Genomic DNA, 14,146 nt, shown 5'->3' on the forward strand with positions numbered 1-14,146 from the left:
CTGTAGAAACCGTGCAAAGCAGCATTTGGAGCTTGACACAGTCTTCTGGGTTGTTGGATCCAGTCAAAACCTTCAACCCATGCCAGCATGGAAGGATCTATGTTAATGAAAGGTGATGATGATGTGTGTACTTTGTTTTTCCTTTTGTAATAATTTTATAAGTTATGGAAAATATTGAAACCTTTTTGTTTAGGGAGAAGCTGATCCCTTGAATAGTGCCTTTCATCTAACGTACAACATGGTCCTGAATTTGTTGAGAGTCGAAGAAATTAATCCTGAATATATGTTGGAACGATCCTTCTACCAGTTCCAAAACTATGCCACCATACCACAACTTCTTGAAAGTATGTATTCATAATTTTGTTACACTTGATTTGGAAAAAGAATTCTATCTCACCAAATTATACCATTAAGCCTTTAGCATTCAGATTATTCTGCCAAATGTAATGGTTATCTATTTACATTGTTTTGAATTAAATATTCATTATCTAACAGCTTTGAGATTTCGATCATGTGATTATACATTTTTAGAATGACATTGTAGGATAGGTGTGAGAGATATCTGGCTGATTTGAATGTAAAACAGGTTGAATATTTGGGCTGGATATGACCAGTTTAAATGTTAAAAGGTTAATACTTTTAATTATCTCATGGCTTGACTATTCAAAGAGGAATTAGAAAATCCTAATATATGATTGTGTGGGTAAAAGGTTTGCTTTGTAATCATGTGACTGCTAAATCAATCCCACTTTGTGGCCCTCTAGCCTATCATAGGTTCATTGTTGATCAATGCCTTGTTAGTTGAATTCAGTAGACAGATGTGTAGAAGCATGTGTGAACGTGTGTATGAAAGTGTGTGTTTATGTATATATGTATATGAAAGAGATGCAGGTATGGGTGTATGGTTCAGAAGTTCACTTCTTAACCAAGTGGTTTGGGTTCAGCCCCATTCTACAGCACCTTTAGATGCAGGCCAACAGAGATGGCTACAGCTTGCAAGCTGAAGCAGGTAAAATAGTATATCAATATTTAAATGTTTTGTTTCATTCCCATGTTATATATTTCTTTTGTTTACCATGTAGATATTCGGAAACGAGAAAAAGATCACACTAACCTGAAAATTCCAAATGAAGAGCAGATAGCAACTTACTATAAGATTAGGCAGCAGCTTGATGCCCTTGCTGTTGAGTTCCAAGGATATATCACAAAACCACAAAACATATTGCAGTTTTTACAGCCAGGCCGTTTGATTAAAGTAAGTACCTTCAGGAGTTTGTGATGTATATTTAGTTGATATTTAACCCTTTAGTGTTCAAATTACTTTGTCAAATTTAATGCTTATTTATTTACATTGTTTTGAATTAATTGTGCATTATCTCATAGTCTCATGATTTTAACTGCTGGTGTCATGCAACTGGCTTGTAAAAACACCCGTTATACTCTTGGAGTGGTTGGCATAATGAAGGGCATCCAGCCATTGAAACCATGCCATATCAAATTGGAACCTGGTGCAGCTTACCAGTTTCTGTGAAACCATCTAACCCATGCTAGTATGGAAAGCACATGCTAAATGATGATGAGGAATTGTTTTATTCTTAGAATGATATTGTAGAGTAGGTGTGAGAGTCTGGATGTGGCCAGTTTGAACATAAAACAAGTAGAATGTTTGGGTCAGAAATGGCTACTTTAAATGCTAAGTGGCTAAATGTTGAAATGATATTTTTTATTAACTTATCAGCCTCTCTTTTCCAGGTAAAGAATACTGATGATGATTTTGGTTGGGGAGTTGTTGTCAATGTCCAGAAAAAGGCTGATCAAAGCAAGGTAAACTTAGCTACAAAATTTTTAAAATAAAAAAAAAATAGATAAAATAGAACAAGTTAAATGAAAACAATAGATTTGAATGGTTTGTTCGAACTTGTTACCCATCTTGGAGAGAGTCTACTCAGTGAAATTTTAAATCCAGAAAGCATTGCAAAGCATATAGATTCAGTTAAGTGGAAAATATCTCGAGTATGTTTTATTTTCACTAAATTAGTGTCTGAACTATATTCCAAGGTGACTTGGGTAACTTTAACCCAAAGGCCTCTTATTGCAATCTCTGCTGTTATGTTGTAGCTAATTTCATGAAAAAAAAGTGGTACATCTAGTCAAATTAACAGTTCCTCATGAAGATAACATGGATGCTGCTGGGGCTCGAAAGATTGACTGTTATGAAAACCTCCAAGATGCAGGCTGGAAAGCAGAGCATTTTTTAATTGAAGTTGGATGTAGGAGATTCATTGTTATCGTTAGGCCTTACTCATCGTAAAGCAAATACCACCATGAATGATATCCAGACTACAGTGGAAAAGGCAAACCACTGGATTTGGTTAAAAAGAGACGATGAGCGATGGATAGAAGAATATTGAGTGAAACCTGATAACCAGTTGATTTAGTGAGTGGGGTCTAGTGTGCGATGATGCCATCGAGAAACAGCACACATTCTCTCCCGATACCCCATAAACTTGCTAGCATCCAGTTTGCAGAGCTTTGAACTGGTAGCACTTGTATCAGCAAGTTGTTTGCAAAAAAAAATATATATATTCCAAGGTAACACGAGGGACTTTAACCCAAAAGGCCTCTTCTCATTGCAATCTCCACTGTTATGTTGTAGCTAATTTCATGATTTCTTGAGATTTACTAAATGCATCAGCATTCTCTCTTTATCAAACATTGGAAACATCGGTAGTATTTGGTGGTGGTGGTGGGGGAGTTTTAGGAAGCCCACTATGCTATTCGAAGCAATATTGGTAATTAAAACAGCCGACATCCATATACTGTTACACCATAGTCAGTAGTAAATTATAACAATTCTTCAACGACAAAATATCAACTTATTAAAGTGTTAAGTTTTTTTTTATACAAACAATTTTTTTCTAATTTGAATTCCTCTGTGTTAACCTGCATTCAAAATCTCTGTCGTCGTCATATTTTCAGTTGGAATCAGATGTTCAGTACGTTTGTGAAGTCCTTCTCCATTTAAGTCCAGAATCTGCTCATACTCATAGCAGCTTATCCATTAAACCATGTCCTCCTGGACAGAAAGGAGAGATGCAGGTATTGCTTGTTTTAATATCTTTCATATTGGTTCTCTCTCTCTTTCTCTCATATATATATAGGAAAATAAAAAATAATAATAAGGCAGAATGCTAAAACTGAAAGCATATTTTAATATAGATGTGTATAAGGAGGATTAAAAGGATTTCTAACCGGCTTTCATTGCATATTTATTTATTTATTTATCTATCTATTTGTCATTTCTAAATGTTGTTACTATATTTTATTTTGTCTTTTCTTTCTAGGTTGTACCTATTCTCATTCATTTGATATCTTCAATAAGTTCCGTACGCTTATATGTTCCTAAAGACTTGCGGTCACTGGACAGCAGGCAGAGCATCCTAAAATCAGTTCAGGTACTCCACATTTCATGACTCCTCCTATTTGATGATTTTACCATTGATCTCTTTCATTAAGCTACCAGAGTTTATCTTTTACCTATTTTGGTTATTAGACTGTGGCCATACTGAGGCACTGCCTTGAAGGGGTTTTGTCAAACAAATTGATGCTAGTACCTTTTTATTTTTTTTAGTCTTGTACTTATCTTATTTGTCCCTTTTGCCAAACTGTTAAGTTACAAGGATGTAAACAAACCAACACTGGTGGTCTAGCAATGGTGCGGGACAAAGACACACACACACACGTAAAATAATTAACAGTGACAAGCAGTACTAATACCAAAAAGTAAATATTTATCTCTTACTTAAACTGGATGTTGTATCAGAACACAGAATATTGCATTATTTACCATGAGAGAACTTCTTATATGGACTTGTGGGGCATAAAATCACTCGTGTTTATATTGCTGACAGATGATAAAGCTGCTGTACCTAGCCATGGATGCCTATTATTGATAAGGTCAAGAGGGGCTGAAATCATGGGATTTGGCAGTTCCGGTGGACAATTATCACCTGCTACCAATATAAACACAGTTACATTTTTGCACCACAAGTCTATATAAGAGGTTCTCTCATCTATCATTTAATGTCTGTTGTCCATGCTGGCATGGGTTGGATGGTTTGATCAGTGCTGGGGAGCTGCACCAGACTCTTGTCTGATTTGGCAAGGTTTGGCTGGATGCCCTTCCTAATGCCAACCATTTTACAGAGTGTGCTGGGTACTTTTACGCAGCACAACACAGGCGCTTTTATGTGGCACCACCACAAGTGCTTTACACCACCAGAAGGATCAGTCTTAACACTTCTGTTGCGGAGTACTTGTCTTCTTGGTAAATAACACAGTATTCTGTGTTGTAACACAACATCCACTTTTATGTGTGGATAAATATTACCTTATATAATGTATATTTATATAAACATGATGGGCTTTCAGTTTCTGTCTACCAGATCCACTCACAAGGCTTTGGTCAGTCTGGGTCCATAGTAGAAGATGCTTTTCAAGGTGCCACACAGTAGGACTGAACATAGAACCATGTGATTGGGTAACAAACTTCTTAACACACAGCCATGTTCATATTCACATCCAAATATCACCATAAAGTGACAGGTGAATGAGACATTCTCTCTAATTATGGTACCACAAATTGCACCCCAGTACACTCTGTAAAAAGATAGGCAAACTGAGCAGAGAACACATAGGGTTCTGAGGTTCCATTATTTAACTTCTTTAATGTTTGGTGCCAAAAATACACCCAGTACCCTCTGTAAAGTGGGAAGAGTATCCAACCACATAAACTAAGCCAAATGACACATATGAGCATCAGAGTTGAGAAGCAGGAGATGATTCAGATCATGGTGACTAGTTCAATCCTTGCCAGCCTTGCAAGATTAGAAGCTAATGTAATCCCTAAAATTGAGGAAGAACAGAAGAGAGGGTAGGCAATGGTTTTAGGGTTCTAGACAGCAGGATGGCGCAGGGTAAGATGAGAGGAACAGATTTACAGTTGTGATGGGTGGTAGTAGAGAGAATAACAGAATGATATAGTAGGCATTAATTGGGGTGGAGGAGTATGACCAAGAAAGGGAAGAGGTTAATGCTGATTGGGTGGGTGGATTCTTAAAAGTTAATGTAACAATTACTAGCAATGTACTGAGGTCAGTTCAGTACAATTTATACTAAGTTAAACACACTATCATGTATACAGACACGTTTCAGTAATAATGTGATTTTATGTTGTATGAGGTGGAATTCGTTGTGTCTATGGCAGTAAAGCCTTGAAAGCCTAATGATAGACTACATACTGGATTCATTTTTTTATATTTCATGAAGTTTCTTACTGCAAAATCACTTTAAATTTTAACTTCACTGAAATACTTGTGTTTTCTTTCATTCTTTCAGGAAGTCCAACGCAGGTTTCCATGTGGTTTACCCTTGCTAGACCCAATTGATGATATGGGTATCCGAGAGAAAGGCTTGAAGGAAAACATTAAGGTATCAGCAACATTTGAAATTACTATAATTCCTCATGTGAACATCAACATTATTCCAGTTGTTATCCTTTGCAGATTTGAACTATGAATAACAGTTTTCTTCCTTGTAACAAAACATTGTGTATGTTATGTATGTGTGTGTGCATATACACACATGTATAATATAAATATATATAATGTATGTATATATAGATAATGGTAACTGTTTCTTATTAGGAAACAAATTAGTTTTTTACAGGACTGCAAAGAGAAGTGGTCAAGTTAATTGAGACGGATAAAAAATTATTAGTTACAGAATAAAAGCATTACATTTGGGTCAACGACTCAACATACAACAGTCCCCTCAATAAACGATCATATATAAAGAAATACATCAAAGTCCACAAATACATAAGAAAATATATATAAAAATAAAATACAACATAAAACCCACAATATAAAAATTTATATATATATATATATTTTTTTTTCTACTAATAACATACAAATAAGTCAAATTTGAGTTAAAATGTATGTATATACATATGTACACACACACAAGTAATATTTTATGTGCAATTTGTTACATGTTTGCTACAGGCAATTTATATTTGATTGTATTTTTGTCCCTTTCAGAAAATTGAAGCTTTTGAACACCGTATGTATTCCCATCCTCTTCATAAAGACCCAAAACTGGAAGAATATTATTCACTGTATGAAAGAAAAGCTAAGGTAAATAAAATCAAATGCACCAGTAGGTACAGGCATGCCCGTGTAGTTTTGAAGTTGTCTTTGAAGCCATGTTGTTAGGGGTTTTGTTGCCTGCATGAATGTTGTCAGCTGATGTTCTATACTACACCCATGGATTGACCAATACATTGTGAGTGAAGTTGGTTTAGAAACTGAAGAAGCTTATCATGAGTATTTGTGAGTGTTGTGTGAGTTAATATATTTTTGTTGATAGTAAACAACAATCTCACTATCAATACTGATGGTGTCCTTTGCTTACAGTCAATCTCAAAAGGATATCCAAGTTTCTCGACATGTTGCACAATCTTTGTATGCAAAATGTTCATTCAAATGGTGTTTGTTCTCTCTACATTCATGTTCCACGGTAGCATACTTCACTTTCTTGTTTTACATTTGAATTCTGTCTTTTGCTTAACCAAACAGCTCGGAAATTAGTGTGAAAAATGTTGTCAGCTAGGTGGGTTGAGAATAGTACATTTAATAGGAACACACAAAAGTGGACAGTTAGAAATTTGGTAGAAAGCACACACAACATATTACATTCTTTTAAAGATTTCCTTATGTAGCTTGCACAATATATAATGTTATGAAGAAGAGTTATGTATTTTAGCTTGGACAAAATATGAAGATTTTCTTAAGTGTTCTATGTTGGATGCAATATAAAGATTTCTTTGTGTGTTTTAGCTTGGACAAGAAATTAAAAAAATCAAACTTGAAATGAAGAAAAAGAAGTCATTACTGCAAATGGATGAGTTGAAATGCCGGAAACGTGTGTTGAGGCGACTTGGTTATGCAACACCTTCAGATGTTATTGAAATGAAAGGCAGAGTTGCTTGTGAAATTGACAGGTAGTCAAACTTATTTTTTTAAAGTTTAATAACTCTGGTATTGTGGTATCTGCAAGGTTTGGTTATTTTTGATGGAATAAAACTTAATCATAAATCCAGATATTTTCAGTTCAAATTCAAGTTGAATTTACAGTTATATACAAATAGAACATGGTAGAACAACAACAGCACAAAAATAAATGTACAGGTTTAGCAAAAGCAGTCTCCCACATTTTACTGGCTGATAAGCACTTAACCCTTTAGCATTTAAACTGGCCATATCTGGCCCCAATATTCAAACTGGCCAGATTTGGTCTCACACCTTACCCTACAGTATCATTCTAAAAGTAAACAATCACATCACTGAAACTGTAAAGATATAAGAAAATGCATAATTAATTCAAAACAATTTGAATAAAAACATTACATTCAACAGAGTAATCTGAACACTAAAGAGTTAAATAGCAAACCCATGGTGCATATTAGGCCAATCCATAACGGTAACTGAAAAAAAAAAGAAGTAAAAATTAGTTACATAAGAACACCATTAACACCTGTCTAACTTTGATAGCTTATGTGCCTCACAACAAGAGATTTTTCTGCTGCATCTTGTAGTACAACTGAAACATATGTAAGGACAGTAATATATAAACAATGTAATAACACAGTACTCCAATTTGTCATACCCCTGTAGCTGGATGTTCTTCCTGGCACCAACCAACATTGTTTTTTTGAGTAAGCTACTAGTGGTCTTTCAAACGACAAACTGTTCAGTGGCTGGACACGTTTTTGCAACAAGTGTAAACACTAACACTGTCTGCACAGCATGCAAATGTCATGATAACACCTACTCACAGAGCTATGCCACAGGAATGAACCTGAAGTAGCAATAGGTCAAGTAAAGAAAGAAAACAATGATAGAAAAGTGAATTAGTAAAAGAGCCATAAAGATGAAAGGGTACATAAGCTTGTTAGAAATAGTGTTAGTGAATTTTGGAAAGCATGGAATTTTTAAATGATGCAGGGTCTTGATAGCTAATGACTGATGCAGATAGTTTATTCTGTGCTTTGACAATACTGAGTGTGAAAGCAATGTTTCTGAAAGTCATGGGCACTACTCTGATTTTATAAGCATATCCATATACAGGAGAGTTATTGAATTCAAAAAGGTGGCTGAAGTTGGAAAGATGGTGGATAATCTTGTGGGCATTTATAAAGTCAGCTGCTAAACATTAGAACTTTTGTGTTGATGCCCAGAAAAGCAATATGTTCAAAATGTGGAAAGTGACCTATAGAGGGTTATTCTAATTTTTTTTTAAATCTGTTGGTTTAACCTGTGTCTTAATTCTTGGTTGTAGACAAAATTTATAAGTTTGTGAATATATCAAAAATAAAGTTTTCTTTTTTTTTTTTTTCAACTTCATAAATTAAATTGTCGGTTATTATAAATTATTTACCTTTTATTGGGTTATCTTGTTTCTCAAAAATAACTCACTGTTTCATGACTTAACTTCATATTTAAATTTTCAGTGGTCAAGAACTTCTTCTTACTGAGTTGATTTTCCATGGAGTTTTCACTGACCTCACTGTCCAACAGAGTTGTGCCCTCCTCAGTTGTTTTGTCTGCCAAGAAAAAGCATCAGAAACTCCCAAATTGACAGAAACACTTCGTGGGCCATTAAGAATCATGCAGGTATGTGCACTTAATTACATTAGTTTTAGTGATTACCCAAATAAACAAGAGATTTGGCCTGCCTCACAAATTGTATCTAACCCATTCTAGCATGGAAAAGTGAATATTAAAATGTTGATGATGATGATGATGGTGATAGCAGTTGCAATAGCAGCAGTGATGATGATGGTGATGCAGTTAAAAAACAGGGAGTTTATAAACTAAAATGAAATATAGAAGCAAATTGTTTGCTGCTGTTATGGCTTTTTTTTTCCTGGCAAAACTTGGGTTCAGTACATCCGAGTAACAAAACCATTGCTATTTTATGGGAAGGATTAGCATTGCTAATATTATCTATCTTTATATCAAAGCTAGTAGTATAGAATGTCATTTGGAGAAGAGTAAAAGAGTGTATTTGTACATCAGCTCTCACAAATTTACTGCTGTTACTAGTATCACTAGTCAAACATATCAAGGGTTAATTAGCTTTTCAATTATCTTCTATGTTCCCTTTGATTTCTTGACATTTTGCTTCTCACCTCTATCCTCTAAAATGACTAGACTTCTTTATTCTTCTCTAAAGATGGAGCATTTTTTTTTCTTTTTGTTCCCGTTTACAAGCTTCAGGATTATAGCCAACCTAGCTTAAAATCTAATGGAATGGGTTTATCTGTTAGCTAACTCTGCTATAGTCTTAACTGAGTGAGAGTTTCCTCAAAATGTATGGCCTTTTTATTATGACTTGTATGTGTGGCACCATGTTCTCAATGAGTCTATAGCTTGTCTTATTCATTTTGAAGCCAGTTCAGTTATGCCACTATTGCCCAGAAGAAAGGCATGAAAGCCAAATTCTTATATTATAGCAGGACTGAATTAACTCGTGAAAAGTATTTAGTTGGTGTTTTATCTTTTCTGCTCTCCATCACCACCACCAGGCAGTCTAAAATTCTTAATTTTTTACTGACTAATAACACAACTGTACTAAACTCTAAGTCATTATCATCAACACTACGTCTGCCATCTTGTTATTACTCTGGTTATATGACTCCCACTTTTGCATTATTTATATCATGTTTACTTCATCTTGTGAGCTCATAGTAATCTTGTTAGTGCTGGTGCCATGAAAAAAAAAAAACACCTGGTACACTCTGTATAGTGGTGGGTGTTAGGAAGAGCTTCCAACCATAAAAAAACATGCCAAAGTAGACATTGGAGCATGATTCAGTCCTCCAACAGGTTTGATCCTGTCACACTGTCTAATCCCTGCTAGTAAGGAAGATAAAGATTAAGAAATGATGATGCTAATTATTTAGCTTACTGGATCAAAATATGATCTAAAATAAACGTTTGTAAAAAATCATTCACAGTTGGCATCATTGTTTTGCATTTGTTTTTCCAAGTTGGCATGAGTCTTTCATCATCTGGTATTTACAACCACAGAGAAAACAACTAATCTTTGTTGTTGTGCATGTTATTTTTATTTAAACAGGTAGATTCCCTTCCTGTCACTAGTCACATTATAACAAGGGCTGTGGACTGGGTGTAGTTTTATTGTACTACCAGTATTAGAAGTGTTTGACTGCAGCAAGATTAAAGAATCACACACCATTCTGTATTTACTCCGATGCTGGTGTTTTTTAGAATTGGTCTATTTATTTTACAGGAAACTGCCAGAAGAATTGCCCGAGTGAGCAAAGAAGCCAAGATAGAGATGGATGAAGAAACTTATGTTGATTCTTTCAAACCCCATATGATGGATGTTGTGAATGCTTGGTGCAATGGTGCTGAGTTTGCTCAAATTTGTAAAATGACTGATATATTTGAAGGTATAAGATAACAATAGCTTTTCTTGATGTTTTCTGTTTTCCTTTATTTATCCCAGTTTGAAGAAGATGCAAAAATTGTTAAAAACAAAATTATTACTCTTATTAACTAAAAAAAACAGATTGCCTTATGGCCACTGACTAGGTTAACAATTACTATTAATCAATGTGAGAGTTAGTTAATCAGGACTAAAAAAGGTGGTTAATCAAGCAAATAAAGTTGTGTCTATAGGAGGGTGATGGTGGTTATTTAGCACCAGAGAGTCCTGAATGAGCAGTCTTATGATCAAAGCGTTCTAGTCATGACCATTTTGTTCATTAGTACTATATTCGTTAAGAGAGCAGAGTGTCATTTTTGTAGATTTGGCTGCTATTTCTAACAACAGATAAAGTGATTTTCATGTTGAGGCTCAATGGACGTTTAGAATTCTTGTTGGTGGTCATTAGGATCTGTTTCTTTTTCAGTAAGCAATTTCAGGACATGATCTTCCTACAGTAAGCTAATACAACTGTAATTAATTTACAACTTACCAAACTACCTACAGCAGCCTACTGTATCTCTGCTTAGTTCCTATTTACAGCTGGGACACTTACTAAATGCAAAATATATCTCTGAAGCTTCAAATAGCTTTTCAGAAGCAGTGCTTAGTTACAAATCCTTAACTTGAAGTTGGAGAAAGATGGGTCTCCTCTATGATAGAATACAGAACATATTTCCACCAGTTAGGTAAACTTAGGTACATGGTGTTCAATGAAATCTCCAAATACACAATAAAATAACCTACAGTGATTTTAAAATGAAGACTTTTTACTTGATAGCCCTCTGATACCATATCTACAAAGCCATTTTATTTGTGTTATTTCTAACATGGTCAGCTGTCTATCTCAAAACTTCAATATGAACTGTTTTTTGTTTTCCTTTTAATCATGATTTTTGATTTTGTTAACTGTATTAACCTTTTAGCATTCAGATTACTCTGTCAGATTTAATGCTTATTTATTCACATTGTTTTGAATTAATCATGCATTATTTCATAGCTTTAGAATTTGGATGTAATGGCACTCCGTTGCTTACGACGTCGAGGGTTCCAGTTGATCCGATCAACGGAACAGCCTGCTCATGAAATTAACGTGCAAGTGGCTGAGCACTCCACAGACACGTGTACCCTTAACGTAGTTCTCGGGGATATTCAGCGTGACACAGTATGACAAGGCTGACCCTTTGAATTACAGGCACAACAGAAACAGGAAGTAAGAGTGAGAGAAAGTTGTGGTGAAAGAGTACAGCAGGGTTCGCCACCATCCCCTGCTGGAGCCTCATGGAGCTTTAGGTGTTTTTGCTCAATAAACACTCACAACGCCCGGTCTGGGAATCAAAACCGCGATCCTATGACCACAAGTCCGCTGCCCTAACCACTGGGCCATTGTACCTCCACGAATTTGGATGTAGTGGTAGCTTATTAGAATGTCATTGTAGGGCAGGTATGAGAGGCTAGGTCTGACCAGCTGTAGAATATTTGGGCCTGATATGCCCAATTTAAATGCTAAAGGGTTAAGGATTGCCTTCCACCAATGGTTGTGATTGGTGTTACATCCCACTTACTGAATTAATAACCTTTGGTTTAATAAAAATATTTTAACAGGAAGTGTTATAAGAATCATGCGGCGATTAGAGGAAATGTTGAGACAAATGTGTCAAGCATCAAAAGCTATTGGAAATACAGAACTTGAAAGTAAATTTTCAGAAGGTATAGTAAAATACTCTCTATTGTATTGGCTTTGTATGTGTTATGTGTGGCTATTTCTGTTTGTTGACTCTAATTTTCACCACATTAATATCTTAATTTGTGATTGACCTGACCTTGAGTAATTGGAGGAATCATCAGCCAGATTTATGTAGAGCAAATCTATTTATATATCATATAGTAATTGCAGCTTTTAGTTAGAGCTGAACGTTTATTATCTAATTAATGTCATTTTGTGATAAATGTTACCAGTTGGTGGTGAATAAACTCAACTAACACACTCCTTCAGAAAACGACTGAAGTCATTGCAATTATAGTAAAATCAGTTACTATTGAAACAAATGTATCATCATCATCATCAAATTTATGGGAGTTTGTTGTTTTTTTCTCTTTTCCCCTCCATTATTCACATAAATAGGACAGATTTGCAAAAATACAGCTGCTTTCCATGTGTTTCAATTCCCATATCAACATATCTTATTCTGGTTCTCTAAGTGGATTTCTGCTCCATTTACAGTTCATATGCTGTTTGTAATGAGAGTAAACTGCTTCCTTTAGTACCTGTTTATAACAAAGTGAGCTGAAACATACTTTTTGTCAAAGTATTCAGCACAGAGACGTTTTTAGGGGATACCTCCGCAGAAAGAAGATGGCTATATATCTATATATAGATTTAGTAATTAAATATATTTTTTATAGATATTAGATGTAAAAAAATATTCCATAGGTGCAGGAGTGGTTGTGTGGTAAGTAGCTTGCTTACCAACCACATGATTCCGGGTTCAGTCCCACTGTGGCACCCTGGGCAAGTGTCTTTTACTACAGCCTCGGGTCAACCAAAGCCTTGAGAGTGGATTTGGTAGACGGAAACTGAAAGAAGCCTGTTGTATATATATATATGTATATGTTTGTGTGTCTGTGTTTGCCCCCCCCCCCAACTACCGCTTGGCAACCAATGTTGGTGTGTTTATTTATGTCCCCATAACTTAGCGGTTTGGCAAAAGTTACCAATAGAATAAGTACTAGTAATGAATGTCATTGAGGGCTAAACCCTTTTTCTGCAAGTACTTGATAACAGCACAATATCAAATTTTGTCCATTTTCAAGAGAAGTCGCTACGAGTTACTTTTGTAGTCTTCTTTGTAGAGTCAGATGTCATTTTACCAGGAAAGAAACAATGCAGTTATTAATAAGGGTTGAAATTAATGCATGCAAGATTTCGCAGCTCTATCACCCAGTACACTATAAAGTGGTTAGCATTAGGAAGGGCATCCAGCTGTAGAAACTATGACACATTAGAGCTCAATGTAGCCTTCCAACTTATTGGATCCTATTGAACTGTCCAATCCATTCCAGCATGGAAGACAGACGTTAAATGATGATAATGTATACTTCATACACTAATTATAACAGAACATATTTACTTATTTATTCTTTTTTTTTTTCCAGGGATCAGGAAAATAAAAAGAGATATTGTATTTGCAGCCAGTTTGTACCTATAGTACCTTTCTTTTCCTGTCACATCTAAACTGGAATGATTTTATATTCATTGTAAATAACATTTATGAAAAGGAAATTTTTATTGTTACATTAAATCATACTTTCTACCATTATTGTGTTTTCTTTTGTATTGTAAACATTTACAATTTGAATATCTGTGTGTCTTTTGGATTGTGTCTTGTACCTGATAATAAAAAAAAAAAAAGATTATCTCTGCTAAGGTCAAGTTTGTCTTTAGTTCTTTTGAGATTGACAAGGTAAGTACCATTCATGCCTTGACTGAGGGTTACCCCAAAATGTATGGCCTTTTTTTTAGGACTTGTAGTGTGTATGAGTTTATGGCTCATCTTATCCTTCCTTT

At 35.0% G+C, this 14,146-nt stretch overlaps 1 protein-coding gene across 1 annotated transcript in view; it reads left to right on the forward strand.

Moving 5' to 3' along the window:
- LOC106881995 (exosome RNA helicase MTR4) overlaps positions 1-13,898 on the forward strand; it is a 32,241-nt gene extending 18,343 nt beyond the window's left edge. Inside the window, exons 15-26 of the mRNA XM_089355067.1 lie at positions 194-344; positions 1,083-1,255; positions 1,753-1,824; positions 2,980-3,099; positions 3,345-3,455; positions 5,398-5,490; positions 6,105-6,200; positions 6,903-7,066; positions 8,576-8,738; positions 10,381-10,543; positions 12,184-12,288; positions 13,735-13,898. Coding sequence (XP_089211193.1) covers positions 194-344; positions 1,083-1,255; positions 1,753-1,824; positions 2,980-3,099; positions 3,345-3,455; positions 5,398-5,490; positions 6,105-6,200; positions 6,903-7,066; positions 8,576-8,738; positions 10,381-10,543; positions 12,184-12,288; positions 13,735-13,787 — 1,464 coding nt within the window. The 3' untranslated portion in view covers positions 13,788-13,898. The remainder of the gene's footprint in view (positions 1-193; positions 345-1,082; positions 1,256-1,752; positions 1,825-2,979; positions 3,100-3,344; positions 3,456-5,397; positions 5,491-6,104; positions 6,201-6,902; positions 7,067-8,575; positions 8,739-10,380; positions 10,544-12,183; positions 12,289-13,734) is intronic.
- Positions 13,899-14,146: the final 248 nt, after the last annotated feature.

The sequence above is a fragment of the Octopus bimaculoides genome, chromosome 7 (assembly GCF_046866305.1).
Source record: "Octopus bimaculoides isolate indiv1 chromosome 7, ASM4686630v1, whole genome shotgun sequence".
Lineage (NCBI taxonomy): Eukaryota > Metazoa > Mollusca > Cephalopoda > Octopoda > Octopodidae > Octopus > Octopus bimaculoides.